This window comes from Giraffa tippelskirchi, chromosome 11 (genome assembly GCF_054371585.1).
Source record: "Giraffa tippelskirchi isolate mGirTip1 chromosome 11, T2T-mGirTip1v1.2.pri, whole genome shotgun sequence".
Classification (NCBI taxonomy): Eukaryota; Metazoa; Chordata; class Mammalia; order Artiodactyla; family Giraffidae; genus Giraffa; species Giraffa tippelskirchi.
In genome coordinates, this window is record NC_137285.1 from 135,277,138 (window position 1) to 135,290,685 (window position 13,548).

At 36.2% G+C, this 13,548-nt stretch overlaps 1 protein-coding gene across 7 annotated transcripts in view; it reads left to right on the forward strand.

Annotated features, from left to right (window-relative positions):
* The window catches only part of CAPRIN1 (cell cycle associated protein 1), a 36,840-nt gene extending 26,912 nt beyond the window's left edge, over positions 1–9,928 (forward strand). For 4 of the 7 annotated variants that reach the window (XM_081541661.1, XM_081541663.1, XM_081541665.1 and 1 more), the window contains 6 exons: positions 123–268; positions 1,373–1,523; positions 5,347–5,541; positions 6,019–6,122; positions 6,502–6,565; positions 8,098–9,928. In XM_081541661.1, coding sequence (XP_081397787.1) covers positions 123–268; positions 1,373–1,523; positions 5,347–5,541; positions 6,019–6,122; positions 6,502–6,565; positions 8,098–8,162 — 725 coding nt within the window. In that variant the 3' untranslated portion in view covers positions 8,163–9,928. Of the gene's footprint in view, positions 1–118; positions 269–1,372; positions 1,524–5,346; positions 5,542–6,018; positions 6,123–6,501; positions 6,566–8,097 lie in introns of all 7 variants that reach the window. The other 3 variants (XM_081541662.1, XM_081541664.1, XM_081541666.1) reach the window with 1 other exon arrangement.
* Positions 9,929–13,548: the final 3,620 nt, after the last annotated feature.

Consider the following 13,548-nt stretch of genomic DNA (forward strand, 5'->3'; position numbering starts at 1 on the left):
TTGTGTTGGACCTAATGCATTCACTATATTATTTTTATTTCATAAAATACTTGAGTTTATTAACATATGTATGGGTCTTAGTTTACCACTAAAGTGCATCTATTCACTTTGTGTTTAGGCAGCGATCTCTTTAAATACAGACCAGACTACAGCATCATCATCCCTTCCTGCTGCTTCTCAGCCTCAAGTATTCCAGGCTGGGACAAGCAAACCTTTACATAGCAGTGGAATCAATGTAAATGCAGCTCCATTCCAATCCATGCAAACGGTAAGCAGATTAAGTCAATTGACATTAAGTGCCTGATGTGTACTATCTTCATGGTAGAGTCTCAGCAAAAAGTCTTTAACTTTGTGCTTGAGTCTACATCTACTGTAACTTTAGGGTATGTTTAATTGAACATAACTCATTTTTTTCTGTTCACAGAGATAGACTTGAATCTGGAGTTATGTGCCTACATCTTGTTTTGTAGTTTCACCCTTTAAAGTAACAGAATTTTAAATTTGAAAAAAGTAGATTGATATATATCATTGGTCTTCCCTGTGGCACAGTGGTAAAGAATCTGCCCCCCAATACAGAAGATGTGTGGGTTCAGTCCCTGGGTCAGAAAGGTCCTCTGAAGAAGGAAATGGCAACTCACTGCAGTATTCTTGCTTGGAAAAATTCCATGGATAGGAGCCTGGTGGGCTGCAGTTCATGGGGTCCCAAAGAGTCGGACACGGCTGAGCACACACACAACACAGATCATTACCTAGAGATAAATTGTTTACCCTTTGTCATATTTTCTGAATCTTTTAATTTATTGAATATATCTCAGAGTAATAGATGTTATGATACTACACTTTGGTTCTTCAGTGAGCATCTCTAAATTGCAGGATTTCTAGAAAATAATGATAATGAAAATACTGTGATCAATGGAATATAGCTAAAACATTGCTCACAGGAAATTCATAGAGTTAAATGCTTAAAATACTAATTTTCAATTAAAATATAATTAAATATTTAGCTTCAAGTTCATAGATTTAATTTATTCAAGTGATATTGTATCAGGGGTTTTCATCTTTTAAGATTTCTCATTTATAATAGCATTTCCAAGGATTCTGTTCTTGTGTCTTCTCAGATTTTTAATCCCTGTTTATACTGTGCTAAAAAGTGCTATATGACGTGTGTGTGTGTGTGTATTTTCCACACTGAAGTGCATGAACTGAGGAACTTGTGTGTGTGTGAGAGAGAGAGAGAGAAATAAATGTCTTGAGACTTTTGTGAGGCTCGTTTACATTTCAGTTAAAACCAGCATTGAGATCTGCCATGTTAAAAGTAGGAAAATGATTACCATAAAGGGAAGAACTAATCATATACTTTATTTACTTATAGGTGTTCAATATGAATGCCCCAGTTCCTCCTGTTAATGAACCAGAAACTTTAAAACAGCAAAATCAGTACCAGGCCAGTTATAACCAGAGCTTTTCCAGTCAGCCTCACCAAGTAGAACAAACAGAGCTTCAGCAAGAACAGCTTCAAACAGGTAGGAAAACCAGTGTCACCTCCTTGGCTACTTGCTTTCCACTACAGTGATTGACACTGTTAGGCGAGTTTGGACTTCAGAGTGGCAGTGACCAAGAGTTTTTATTTTGGTAGTAGTCCAAAACAAATTAATTTTTCATTGCTGATTCTGAGTACAATCAAGTCCATATTTGCTGTATGTGAATTATGTGCAGATTTTGGAGACCATATGCCCATTTTCCTTTGGTTAGTGAGTTTTCATAATAGCCTATTTCATTGGTGATTTTACTGGAATTAAACTTGTTATTTGAATTATGATCAACTTTGGTTTTAATCACTAATTAATTGAAGCCTGGTAGCATGATATCTGGCAGCAAGTCAGTTATACAAAGTTAAGCAGTAAAGGCATGGTGAGGCTACGTTTAGTAGACTAGGTTAACACAAAGTCCTTGCCAGCAAATAAGGTCATAATTTGGCCAGTTACCGTCTCTCTCAAAATAGTAGGTTTCTTACATTTGTAAGACATAAATATATTTTTTGGGGGGGTCTTTAGTTATTTAATTCAGATAATTAGAGATTTAATTAGAATTCCACAACAAACTAGCAAACCTGACTGATGTGAATAACTCTAATTGTCTGATTTCTTGACAGACTTGGGTCAACAATAATTTTTCTTACATATCCCTGTGGTAGTTAGCATCGCTAATTAGTAGAGTTTGAATCAACCATAGTCTGATAGAGATTTGGCAGTTATGCAATCTGTGCTTCTGAATGATAAAATTGGACTTCTCATTCTCAGGCTCCTTTAATTATTCAGTGCCACGTAAAGGCATACCTTGAGGAGATTGCAGGTTTGGTTCCAGACCACTGCAATAAAGCAAATACCTCAATAAAGTGAGTCATATGAATGTTTTGGTTTCCTAGTACATATAAAAATTCTCCTAACACTATACTGTAGTCTTATTAAGTGTGCAGTATTATCATGCCTAAAAAAACAGTATACATGCCTTAATTAAAAAATACTTCATTGCCCCAAAATGCTAACCATCCTCCAAGACCTCACTTGAGTTGTAACATCAAAGATTGCTGACTGCAGATCACCATAACTTATCTAATAATGAAACAGTTTGAAATATTGCAAGAATTAGCAGTATGTGATTTATCATATTGATAAATTGATTTATCATTTGATTTGGTTAGTTTTGCCCTTTGTGCCAGTTGAGTTCAAGCTATCTTATGTTCTACTCAGCTTCACTAATTGACTATGAAGCATTGGTTCTAGATAATCTTTTTTTACCATGTCAAAATATATGTTATTAATGAAAATTAACTTCAAAACATTTATAGATATTTTCAATAAAAAATAAATCAGCCCATATGCTTTGCTTAAATCCATCCACTACCACTGTAATCTAGGCAGCCATCAACTCTTATCTAGAGTATTGTAACTCTCTCCTTTGACTCTTATGTTAGCCCAGTCTGTTTTCCACACAGTAGCTAGAGTGATTTTAAAATGTAAATCCGATGTCTCTCTTCCTGTTCAGAGCCTCCCAGTGACTTTCAATTATATTTAGAAAAGAAACCCAGTCTTTACCTTAGTTTACGAGATCCATGATCGAGCCCCCTACCTTGATCCTGTTGTATGTCCTATTTTCTTCGTTATGTGCCCAAACAGCCACAGACACAAATTCTCTTCTTTCTTTAAAGAAAAAGTCCTTTATGCGTTGTTTTCTTTTTGACTGAAACTTTCTTCCACTGATGTTTGCATAGCTTGCTTTGTGACTTTTAAGCCTGTGCTCAGATACCACCTCACAGAGACCTCCTCCCTTCATTGCCTTGTCCAAATATAATGCGCTTACTTTAGTCCTTCACTTACCCTACTTGGTGTTTCCCTTAATCTCTTATTACCTGAAATAATATAGATGTTTTTTACATGTATGTATATTTTATTCACTTACTATTTCCTACTATTAAAACATCCTTATGGGCAAGGATTATGCATTGGAAACTATCTCATCCCTTGTGTCTAGGACCTGGCTTGGCACGTTGAGGGCGTTAAATGATATTTGTTGAATAAGTTAAGTGTATCCCATCGTTGTAGAGGTTTTTTCTTTTTTTAATGTTTATTTGGCCACACTGGGTCTTAGCTGTGGCATGTCGATCTTTAGTGGCAACATGTTGGATCCAGTTCCCTGACCAGGCGTTGAACCCTGGCCCCCAACATTTGGAGCGTGGTGTCTTAGCCACTGGACCACCAGGAAAGTCCCCCGTCATTCCAGAAGTTTTGAATTAGTATCTCATCAGGAACGACGTGAAAAAAAGATCTGGCAAGGATATTTGACTTTTTTTTATGGACTAAAAGTGCGTGTATGCTTTACATGCACTTAACTAGGATCTTTAAAATAAAGATCACACTTTAATTGTTCTGCCTTGAGTTTCTTGCAGTGAGATTTGACCAAGGACAATAAAGTTCTTACTGACAAAGTCAAAAATTGACTTCTTCTGACCATTTTCTACTTGCGTATGAATTAATCTTTTTATTTAAAAAATTTTTTTTTTGGCCACACTGTGTGGCATGGCGGGATCTTAGTTCCCCCTCTAGGGATCAAACCTGTGTCCTAACCACCGGATCACCAGGGAATTTCCTGAATGAATCTTTATAGATAGAAAATGTGATATTTGCTTTATAATTATGTTTTGAGAATGTAGTGAAAGATAATTTAGAAAGATCACATTGTGCTTAGCGTATTTGGTCCATTACATAGTTCAAAAAAGAGCCTTTTCTTCCTAGGCATTCTCTAGTTTTTTTCATTGCAAAATAGCATTCTAAGAATTCATAAACATGGATTTCTTGTAGATACAAAGTAGGTCAGATAGATTTTTTAAGACTCAAACCACCTTTTCTGTCTGCCCAAACAGGAGATTTGGGCTGACTGAAGGCTGCTGACTGTTTTTCTTCCTGGCGTATGGGCCTTCCTTTAGTCTATACCTTCCTTATCTCCCAAAGTTACTGTTAGCATTGTTTTTCTCTCCTGTGAATTATGAACATTGGGGTAATACCAGGAATGTACCTTGCTATTTTATTTTTTAAGGTTTCTAGATTTTAGGCTTCTCCCCATTGTGGAAGAAGGAGGGATCTAAGGTATAATAGTATAGACCTTGTAGAACCTTCACTTCGGGGGGTTAAGTGCCGGTGTGAGTACTATATAATTCTTTTCTAAATTGACTGTGCTTTAAAAATACTTGAAATGTACTCAAGTATGACAGGGTATATGTTGAAGGCCTCTGCTGATTTATCTTTGTAATTCAGTCTAGCTATAGCTGCTTAGCTATGGGAAGGTATGTTTTTGTATGTTTTAACAAATATCAAGGGAAATTTAGAGGAATAAGAAAACTAGCAATAGGAGCTTTATAATGAAAAGAAATAATTAAATGGTACAAAATCTAAGTATTTCAGTACATAAAATCTTTTGATTATTGTAGGTCATTTGTGCTTCACAGAGGTGCCTCTCAGAACATGTTTAAATAATACAGCCTTTCAAGTCATTTGGAAGGATAGAATGGTGTCCTTTCACACAATGTGTGCTCTAGAGGTTTGGAATTGGAGAATTTCATTCTCTTAGCTTAGTACAGGGGTAGGAGCAAGACAGGGATTTCATTAATGTGTCGTTTTCTCTGTTATTAATATGAAAATTTAAGGACAGAATTGAACTTTGAGGAGACTGTGTAAGACATTTCTTAAGCCAGAAAGCATATAGGAAATCAGGCAAATTGTAATGAGCTGTGTGTGTATCTGTGTGTGTGTGTACACATGTATATATGTATTTTTTTCTTTCTGTTAATAGTGGTTGGCACTTACCATGGTTCCCAGGACCAGCCCCATCAAGTGACTGGTAACCACCAGCAGCCTCCTCAGCAGAACACTGGATTTCCCCGTAGCAGTCAGCCCTATTACAACAGTCGAGGCGTGTCTCGTGGAGGTTCCCGTGGTGCTAGAGGCTTGATGAATGGATACAGAGGACCTGCTAATGGATTCAGAGGTAAAGACAAAAACCCCCAAAAGAAAGTGCACATTCTTTTCTGATTTGCGTAGTATACAGAAATATGTCATGTTTTTTATGAAAAAATTGTATCTCTCTGCATTAGCTTCTTACATACAGTGTAAACTTTTTTTTTGTATGTGTTGATGAGAGTTATTTAAATTGGCAGAATTGGGACTGAGTATTTTGTATGTAATAAACCCATATCTACCACTGTCCTGTAGGGGCTAGTGCTTTCTATAAATTAGGAGACCTTATGGAGATATGTTGGTTTTTGTGTGTATGTGCAAGGATGGGTAACTATTTCATCTTCTAAGGCAATAGAGACAAATTAGATCAGGATAAGAAATTAGAAATTAGTTTGAATAACTAGCATGACTTACAGTTTTTCAGTTCTTCCTTGGTCAGTAGTGAGAAGGTAAAAATTCCTTAAGATAATGAAAAAAAAAAATTCTTTTTTCTCATCCTAAATTGTAGGAGGATATGATGGTTACCGCCCTTCATTCTCTACTAACACTCCAAACAGTGGTTATACACAATCTCAGTTCAGTGCTCCCCGGGACTACTCTGGCTATCAGCGGGTAGGTGAAATTGTTTAAAAATATAAACCTAAGTACTGCAATAAAAGGGACTAATGTAGTTGCTTGATGAACTAGAGTAAGTAATTTGGGGCTAATTTTGAACCTCTGTGCAAGATTTTGTGGAGGATGACTTTTGCTTTTCTTAGCACTCAATATAGGGATTCATTTAATAGAGTTTGATAAACACTGATTTTTATGAGCAAAGAAGTGTATCTCATTATCTTGAAAATAAGAGAAGTACTATTACAGAATATCTTGTAGCAATGCTATGTTTAAATGTCTAAAAGAATAAAGAATTCTGTATTCTATAAAAGACTGTAAGCATAGAGTAAGCATTAAAAATTACCTTTTCTTGAGTACTAACTAGCTTGTCTTTTAGGATGGATATCAGCAGAATTTCAAGCGAGGCTCTGGGCAGAGTGGACCACGGGGAGCCCCACGAGGTAATATTTTGTGGTGGTGATCCTAGCTCCTAAGTGGAGCTTCTGTTCTGGCCTTGGAAGAGCTGTTCATAGTCTGCATGTAGGTTACATGTTAGGAATACATTTATCATTTCCAGAGTTGTTGCTAGGGATTAAATGAAATGCTCTGTTTCTAAAACTTCTCTTGAACCCAAATTTAATTTTTTGAATGATTATCCCTGTTACTATATAAACTGTCTTGAAAACTAGAACATTTCTCCTCCTCAGAAAGTGTTTTTCCAACTGCAAATTATTTTTCAGGTCCTAAAACCTGCTAAATGTTTTTAGGAAGTACTTACTGAAACATTTTTGTAAGACATTTTTGGAATGAGATTGAACATTTATATAAATTTATTATTCCTCTTTCATTTTTGAAACATGCTTATTATATTTTAGGGCCAGAAACCCTTTAATGGCCGGATAAGCCATAGTTACATTTAGAGAACCATTTAGAAGTGATAGAAAATTGAAATTTCAATGCCTTTTGGACCACTATTAGTGATATAAATGTCATTATTTCTGACTTTTAAACAAAGCCTCCAAATTCATAACCAACTTGCAGAATTATACTTTAAAATTATAGGTTTTAAGAGTTTTTTGTTTTATCTCTTAATATAGGAAAACAACTTCCTATTTGGGTAGGAAGTCAATCTGTGTAACAATTAGAGGTAGCATTTCATATGATCTGAAGTTCTAAATGGTTCTCTGATTTGAGGGAAGTTGAATTGATTTCCTCTAGACATTGGCCATAATATGTATACAAATGTATATTAAGGAGGAATTACAAAATTCTTTAATTTCAATGCTAGTAGAAACTGGCCAGCAAAAAAGGTGCATTTTTTTTTTTTAATTATGGGTCACTTGGGAATTACTGACTTGAAGTATCAAAGGATATTTGCATGTGAATGTGGGTTATGTTCTTTCTCACCCTGTAGCATATTCAATGAAAGTTGAGTTGACTGGTAGCTAAAAATCTGTTTTAACAGCATGTAAAAAGTTACTTTATCTGTTACAAGTCATTATACAATTTTGAATGTTATGTAGTTTCTTTATAACAGTTTAGGTAATAAGGTCTGTTTTTCATTCTGGTGCTTTTATTAATTTTGATAGTATGATGTTACTACTGAAATGTAAGCTAGAGTGTACACTAGAATGTAAGCTCCATGAGAGCAGGTACTCTTTGTCTGTCTTCACTGCTGTATCTATTTCCAACGCCTGATGACAGTGCCTGGCACATAGTAGGCACTCAATAAATACTTGTTGAATGAATGAATGAATGAGTACTGGTGGAATACTCCATTAGCTCTACTCTTCTTTTAACTAGAGAACATGAGCAAATTTGCGCATGACAACTTCCAGGACAGGTGAAACTTGAACACTGAAGAATTGACCTCTTAAACCTAATAATGTGGTGACAAGCTGCCCACATGCTTCTTGACTTCAGATGAAAATCTGCTTGAAGGCAAAACAAATAATATTTGAAAGAAAAACCAAATGCCATTTTTGTCTTCTAGGTCGTGGAGGGCCCCCAAGACCCAACAGAGGGATGCCGCAAATGAACACTCAGCAAGTGAATTAATCTGATTCACAGGATTATGTTTAATCGCCAAAAACACACTGGCCAGTGTACCATAATATGTTACCAGAAGAGTTATTATCTATTTGTTCTCCCTTTCAGGAAACTTATTGTAAAGGGACTGTTTTCATCCCATAAAGACAGGACTACAATTGTCAGCTTTATATTACCTGGATATGGAAGGAAACTATTTTTACTCTGCATGTTCTGTCCTAAGCGTCATCTTGAGCCTTGCACATGATACTCAGATTCCTCACCCTTGCTTAGGAGTAAAACATAATATACTTTAATGGGGTGATATCGCCATAGTTATTTGAAGTGGCTTGGATAAAGCAAGATTGACTTCTGACATTGGATAAAATCTACAAATCAGCCCTAGAGTCATTTAATGGTAACTGACAAAACTAAAATATTTCCCTCGAAAGGAAGATGGAAGGAGTGGAGTGTGGTTTGGCAGAACAACTGCATTTCACACCTTTTCCAGTTAAATTGGAGCACTGAACATGTAGATGCATACCAAATTATGCATGGGCCCTTAATCACACATACAAGGCTGGGTACCAGTCTTAGGCTTTGACACAGCACTATTCATCCTCTGGCCAGACGACTGTGGTTTAAGACACATGTAAATTGCTTTTTAACTGTAAGACAAAGCCAAAATGCAAAATTAGGCTTTGATTGGCACTTTTTGAAAAATATGCAACAATTAAGGGATATAATCTGGATGGCCGCTTCTGTACTTAATGTGAAATATTTAGATACCTTTCAAACACTTAACAGTTTCTTTGACAATGACTTTTGTAAGGATTGGTAGTATATATCATTCCTTATGACGTACATTGTCTGTCACTAATCCTTGGATCTTGCTGTATTGTCACCTAAATTGGTACAGGTACTGATGAAAATCTAATGGATAATCATAACACTCTTGGTCACATGCTTTTCCTGCAGCCTGAAAGTTTTTAAAAGAAAAAGACATCAAATGCCTGCTGCTGCCACCCTTTTAAATTGCTATCTTTTGAAAAGCACCAGTATGTGTTTTAGATTGATTTCCCTGTTTTAGGGAAATGACAGTCAATAGTTTCACTTCTGATGGTATAAGCAAACAAATAAAACATGTTTATAAAAGTTGTATCTTGAAACACTGGTGTTCAACAGTTAGCAGCTTATGTGGTTCACCCCATGCAGTTGAGTGTTAACAAATTTTATGGTTATCTTCAGCAGCTATTTCTACAGTACTTGCACTTATCTTTTGTCTAACCCTAACTGAATTATCTGTTTCACATGGAGGTATTTATATTCGAAGTGGTGATTCCTTCCCATAGTTGTATAGGGAGAGTCCCAAGTCTGATGACGATGGACAGTTTAGTAATTTATGTACGATGTTGAAATTTGTGCTAGCAGTTGGAGCACTAGTTCTGTGTGCCTATGAACTTAATGCTGCTTGTTGTATCCCATTTTGACTTCATGGGGAATTAATCCCACCTTATATTAAGCAAAGGCTACTAAGTTAATGGTATTTTCTGTGCAGAAATTGAATTTAGTTTTCAGCCTTTAGCTAAGGACTTTTTCCAGTAGGTGCTCAGCTACTTAAACCCATAAAACTATTCTCAAACATTCATCATTAGACAACTGGAGTTTTTGCTGGTTTTGTAACCTTCTAAAATGGATAGGCTATTGAACATTCCACATTCAAAAGTTTTGTAGGGTGGTGGGGAAGGGGGGAATCTTCAATGTTTATTTTAAAATAAAAGAAGTTCTTGACTTTTCTCATGTGTGGTTGTGGTACATCATATTGGAAGGGTTATCTGTTTACTTTTGCAAATAAGTATTTCTTCTGCTAGCACCTCCCCTTGTGTGCTTTAAATGACATCTGCCTGGGATGTACCACAACCATATGTTTGCTTTATTTTAGGCGGATAGATAAAATATTTGTGGTTTACTGGGTAATCCCTAGATGATGTGTGCTTACAATCTTTCTATATATAAAACTAAATTTGCTATCTGTGTAGAAAATAATTTCATGACATTGAAAATCAGAATTGAAATAAGTTCTTTATACAGTGATCTCTGAATCAGTTCAGAGATGGGATGGGGGAAAAATGCTTTCTAGGTTTCAAACTTCTATGCATTAGTGCAGATTTCGTGAATGTGTAAAGGTGTTAGTAGTTTGATTTTTTTTCTATGTATGTTTTTAAAAGAATCATTTGTTCTTTTTGAGATACTATATCTTTTTTTGGCATTCTACCATTGTAGTCTAAATCTAAAACTTCTATGACTCAATTCAGACTATATTTTTTAAAGGAGCACCTCTCTATGGGGCAGAGAACTTTTTAAAAAGTCCCATTAAGATCTGAGTCTTGGTACTAAGTGTTCTGTATAATTCGTGGATGCTTGACACTTGTCCTCCCTGCAGGAGGCCTTGCGTGGGCAAATGCATATTCTAGCAGAGTTGAAAAGAGATGGTTGTCACATGTGGCACTGTGGCTTGGTATAGCAAGGTGCCATATATAAAGTACTTTCATTTAAATGCACAGTATCAATCATCTCATGTGAATAATGAGACTTCTGTTTTAAAGCTTTAAGGTACAGTGTCATTGATGACCTTGGCTAGGGCAATTTTATTTTCAGATCTTAATATCCCTAAAGAATATTATTGAAAGAGGTTTTCTGATCATCGTTATCTTCATATTAAAACAAAATCTGTTAAGTATTTTTAATCAGCTAGCTTCTGCTGTTCTTTAACCTCCTATGTATATATATGACTCCGTGATGTGGGAGACGTCACTTAGAGACATGAGAATGTGTATTTATTCTCAGAAGGTTAATTAACAGATGTTCTGTTAACAACTAGTTCATAAAATGTAGAAAGTAGTTGAATATTAAGCCTCCTAAATGTCTTAGGAAATTTGTATTGTTCATTATATTTTCAATAATATATCTTAGGGGGAATGGGATACAGGTAAGCACAAAGTTAAAACCCATCATTTCATCTTTAAGTTTCTGAATCTCATCCCATTTGAGTTTTTATTAAGCACTCTTTGAAGTTTTATTGACTGTAAGTTATATAAAAAAAATCAGTATTGCTCTTAAGCTTATCCCTTCTAACGAGTTAATGGGGGGGAGGGAAAACCCTCAGGAATATGAAAATAATTTGTTAAGGCTCATTCTATACTCTTTCCCATTTTGAATTCTACAAAAATACTGGAAAAGACTAGTGAATGTTTTAAATTACATTAGATTAAATCATATTAAAACCTGATACCTAATTGTCCTTGAGTGAAGTTTGCTTTAGTTGTTTATACCACTGAGCAAAGCTCTTAAGTGAAGAAGTGCTACTTATGAGAAGAGAGGAAAAACCTTAAATTTCTGTTAGCCTCACCTTGTTAGACTACTACAATTCTTCTCAATTGGGATCTTAACATAAACAGCGGTTCTGAAGCCTAATCCAGTCTCATGCAGAAGACTGGCTCCTTGAGTATGTAAGTAGTGAAAGATAACCTGATTCAGTGAAGGCAATTTTTAGTGTTCTTTTTAGTACTGGTTTTTTCTAAGTACTGTATTTATATTAGGGAGCCACTGTATTAAGTCAGTACATCAAAGCTTCATTCAGCAAATTTGGGTCGTCTTTGCCAGGTTACCATTCCAAGCACTAAGCATTCAGTGGTGACAGAATCACTGGTTCCTGCTTTCATCAATCTAATCAAAGATGTATGTCATGATACTAAAATACAGCAAAAGCCATGATGCAGCAACATGGCTGATGATAGATGTTAAGGCTGTGACAGGATATGATCTAGTCAAAATGATCAGGAAAGACATTTTTGATGTGAATAGTTAAGACTTGAAGGATGAGGAGTAGTAAACTGGTAAAGTACGGGAGAGAACTGCATGTCCAAGTCCAGTCTCCAGTGACTGAGAAACTGGCTTGAGTGAAAGTATAGGTTTTATAGAGCTAGAGAGAGGCTGAGGCAACAGGTAAGGACTACTAAGAACAGCTTTGTAGTTATATTCCATAGTATGTTTTGTCTCTTGAGAGTTGGAAACTGGTAAGTTTTATGCTGTGTGTATAGTGGTTGGGATTGGGTGAGGAGAGGATGGTGGGTCACTTAATAAAATTGCCATTTAATAACACTCAATGTAGGGGATTCCCTGGCAGTCCAGTGGCAAAAGCAAAAACGAGTGTTGAGAGCAAAATAATATGGTGCAAGAGATGACTATCAGTGTAGCCCATGTAAGAAATGATTACAACATAAAGTGCAGGGTGGTTGTGAATGGGTTCTACACATTTCTCTGTAACTGGCCACTGCTCAGTATCCTTTACTGAGTTTTCCAGGATTTGGTTGCAGACTTCATCCCTAGCTAACATTCTTCCCTAGTTGATCTTAATCCCATGACTGGCTACAGTCATCATTTTAGTCACTCAGAAGTGTTTCTAGGTCCCAAACTCCCCCCGGATACACTCAAACTTGGTGTCTTGATTTGAATTTATCAGTATTTCAGATTTATCTCTTCATGAATGTATATCCAGTTGCTCAGGGCAAATACTTTGGATATCATTGGTTTCCTTTCATACCTTGTGTCTATAGTCCTTAAGCAAATGCATATGATTCTACCTTAAAAATATATCCTAAGTCAGCGAACACTTGTGACCACCACCATCAGAACAGGTAACAACAGTAGCTTATGATGGTTCTGTTTCTACTCTTCCTCTCCTGTAGTCTAGTTTTCTTGCACAGCAGTCAGATTGAGCCTCTAAGGCAAATCAGAGTTTGTCACTTCCCTGTTATTCAGACTCCAGTGGTTTCCCTAGAAACCGTGCCACACCTAGAATCCTAAATCTGGCCCATGTGCCCTTCAAATATTAGGCCTCCTTTCCTACAGTTTTCTCTCTTGCTTACTGTACTCTGGCCACACTGGATGCTTTGCTGAGACTTGCACCGTCCTGGAAACTTCATGTGTGAGAAGCTTTCCACTCAACTGTTAGTTAAGGCTCATTCTTTTTTAAATTAAGGTCTTTGCTCCAGGTCACCATTTCACGGTCCTTCCATGTCTTCTATGTGCGTTAGATTTTACTCACTGGATACTTTTTTCTGAACACATTTTTCTTACCTAGACTATGTTAAACCTCAAGAGGGATAGGAAAATTTTGGTCACTTTATCTCGTCTAGCATATTGACATTTTGTTGGAATTATGAAATTATGGGTGTTGGACCACATGGGTGGTGCCGATTACGTTAGGTTTGTAGCTACAGAATTACATTTTGATTTGACGAAGGAGTTTAAGGTAGAAAGGCAAATGAGTTCGTTGAGGGAGGCATCCGAGAAAAGTTAAGCAGTTAGAATGCGTTAAATTCAACGTTCTAGCCCCCAAATTAATGACTATATG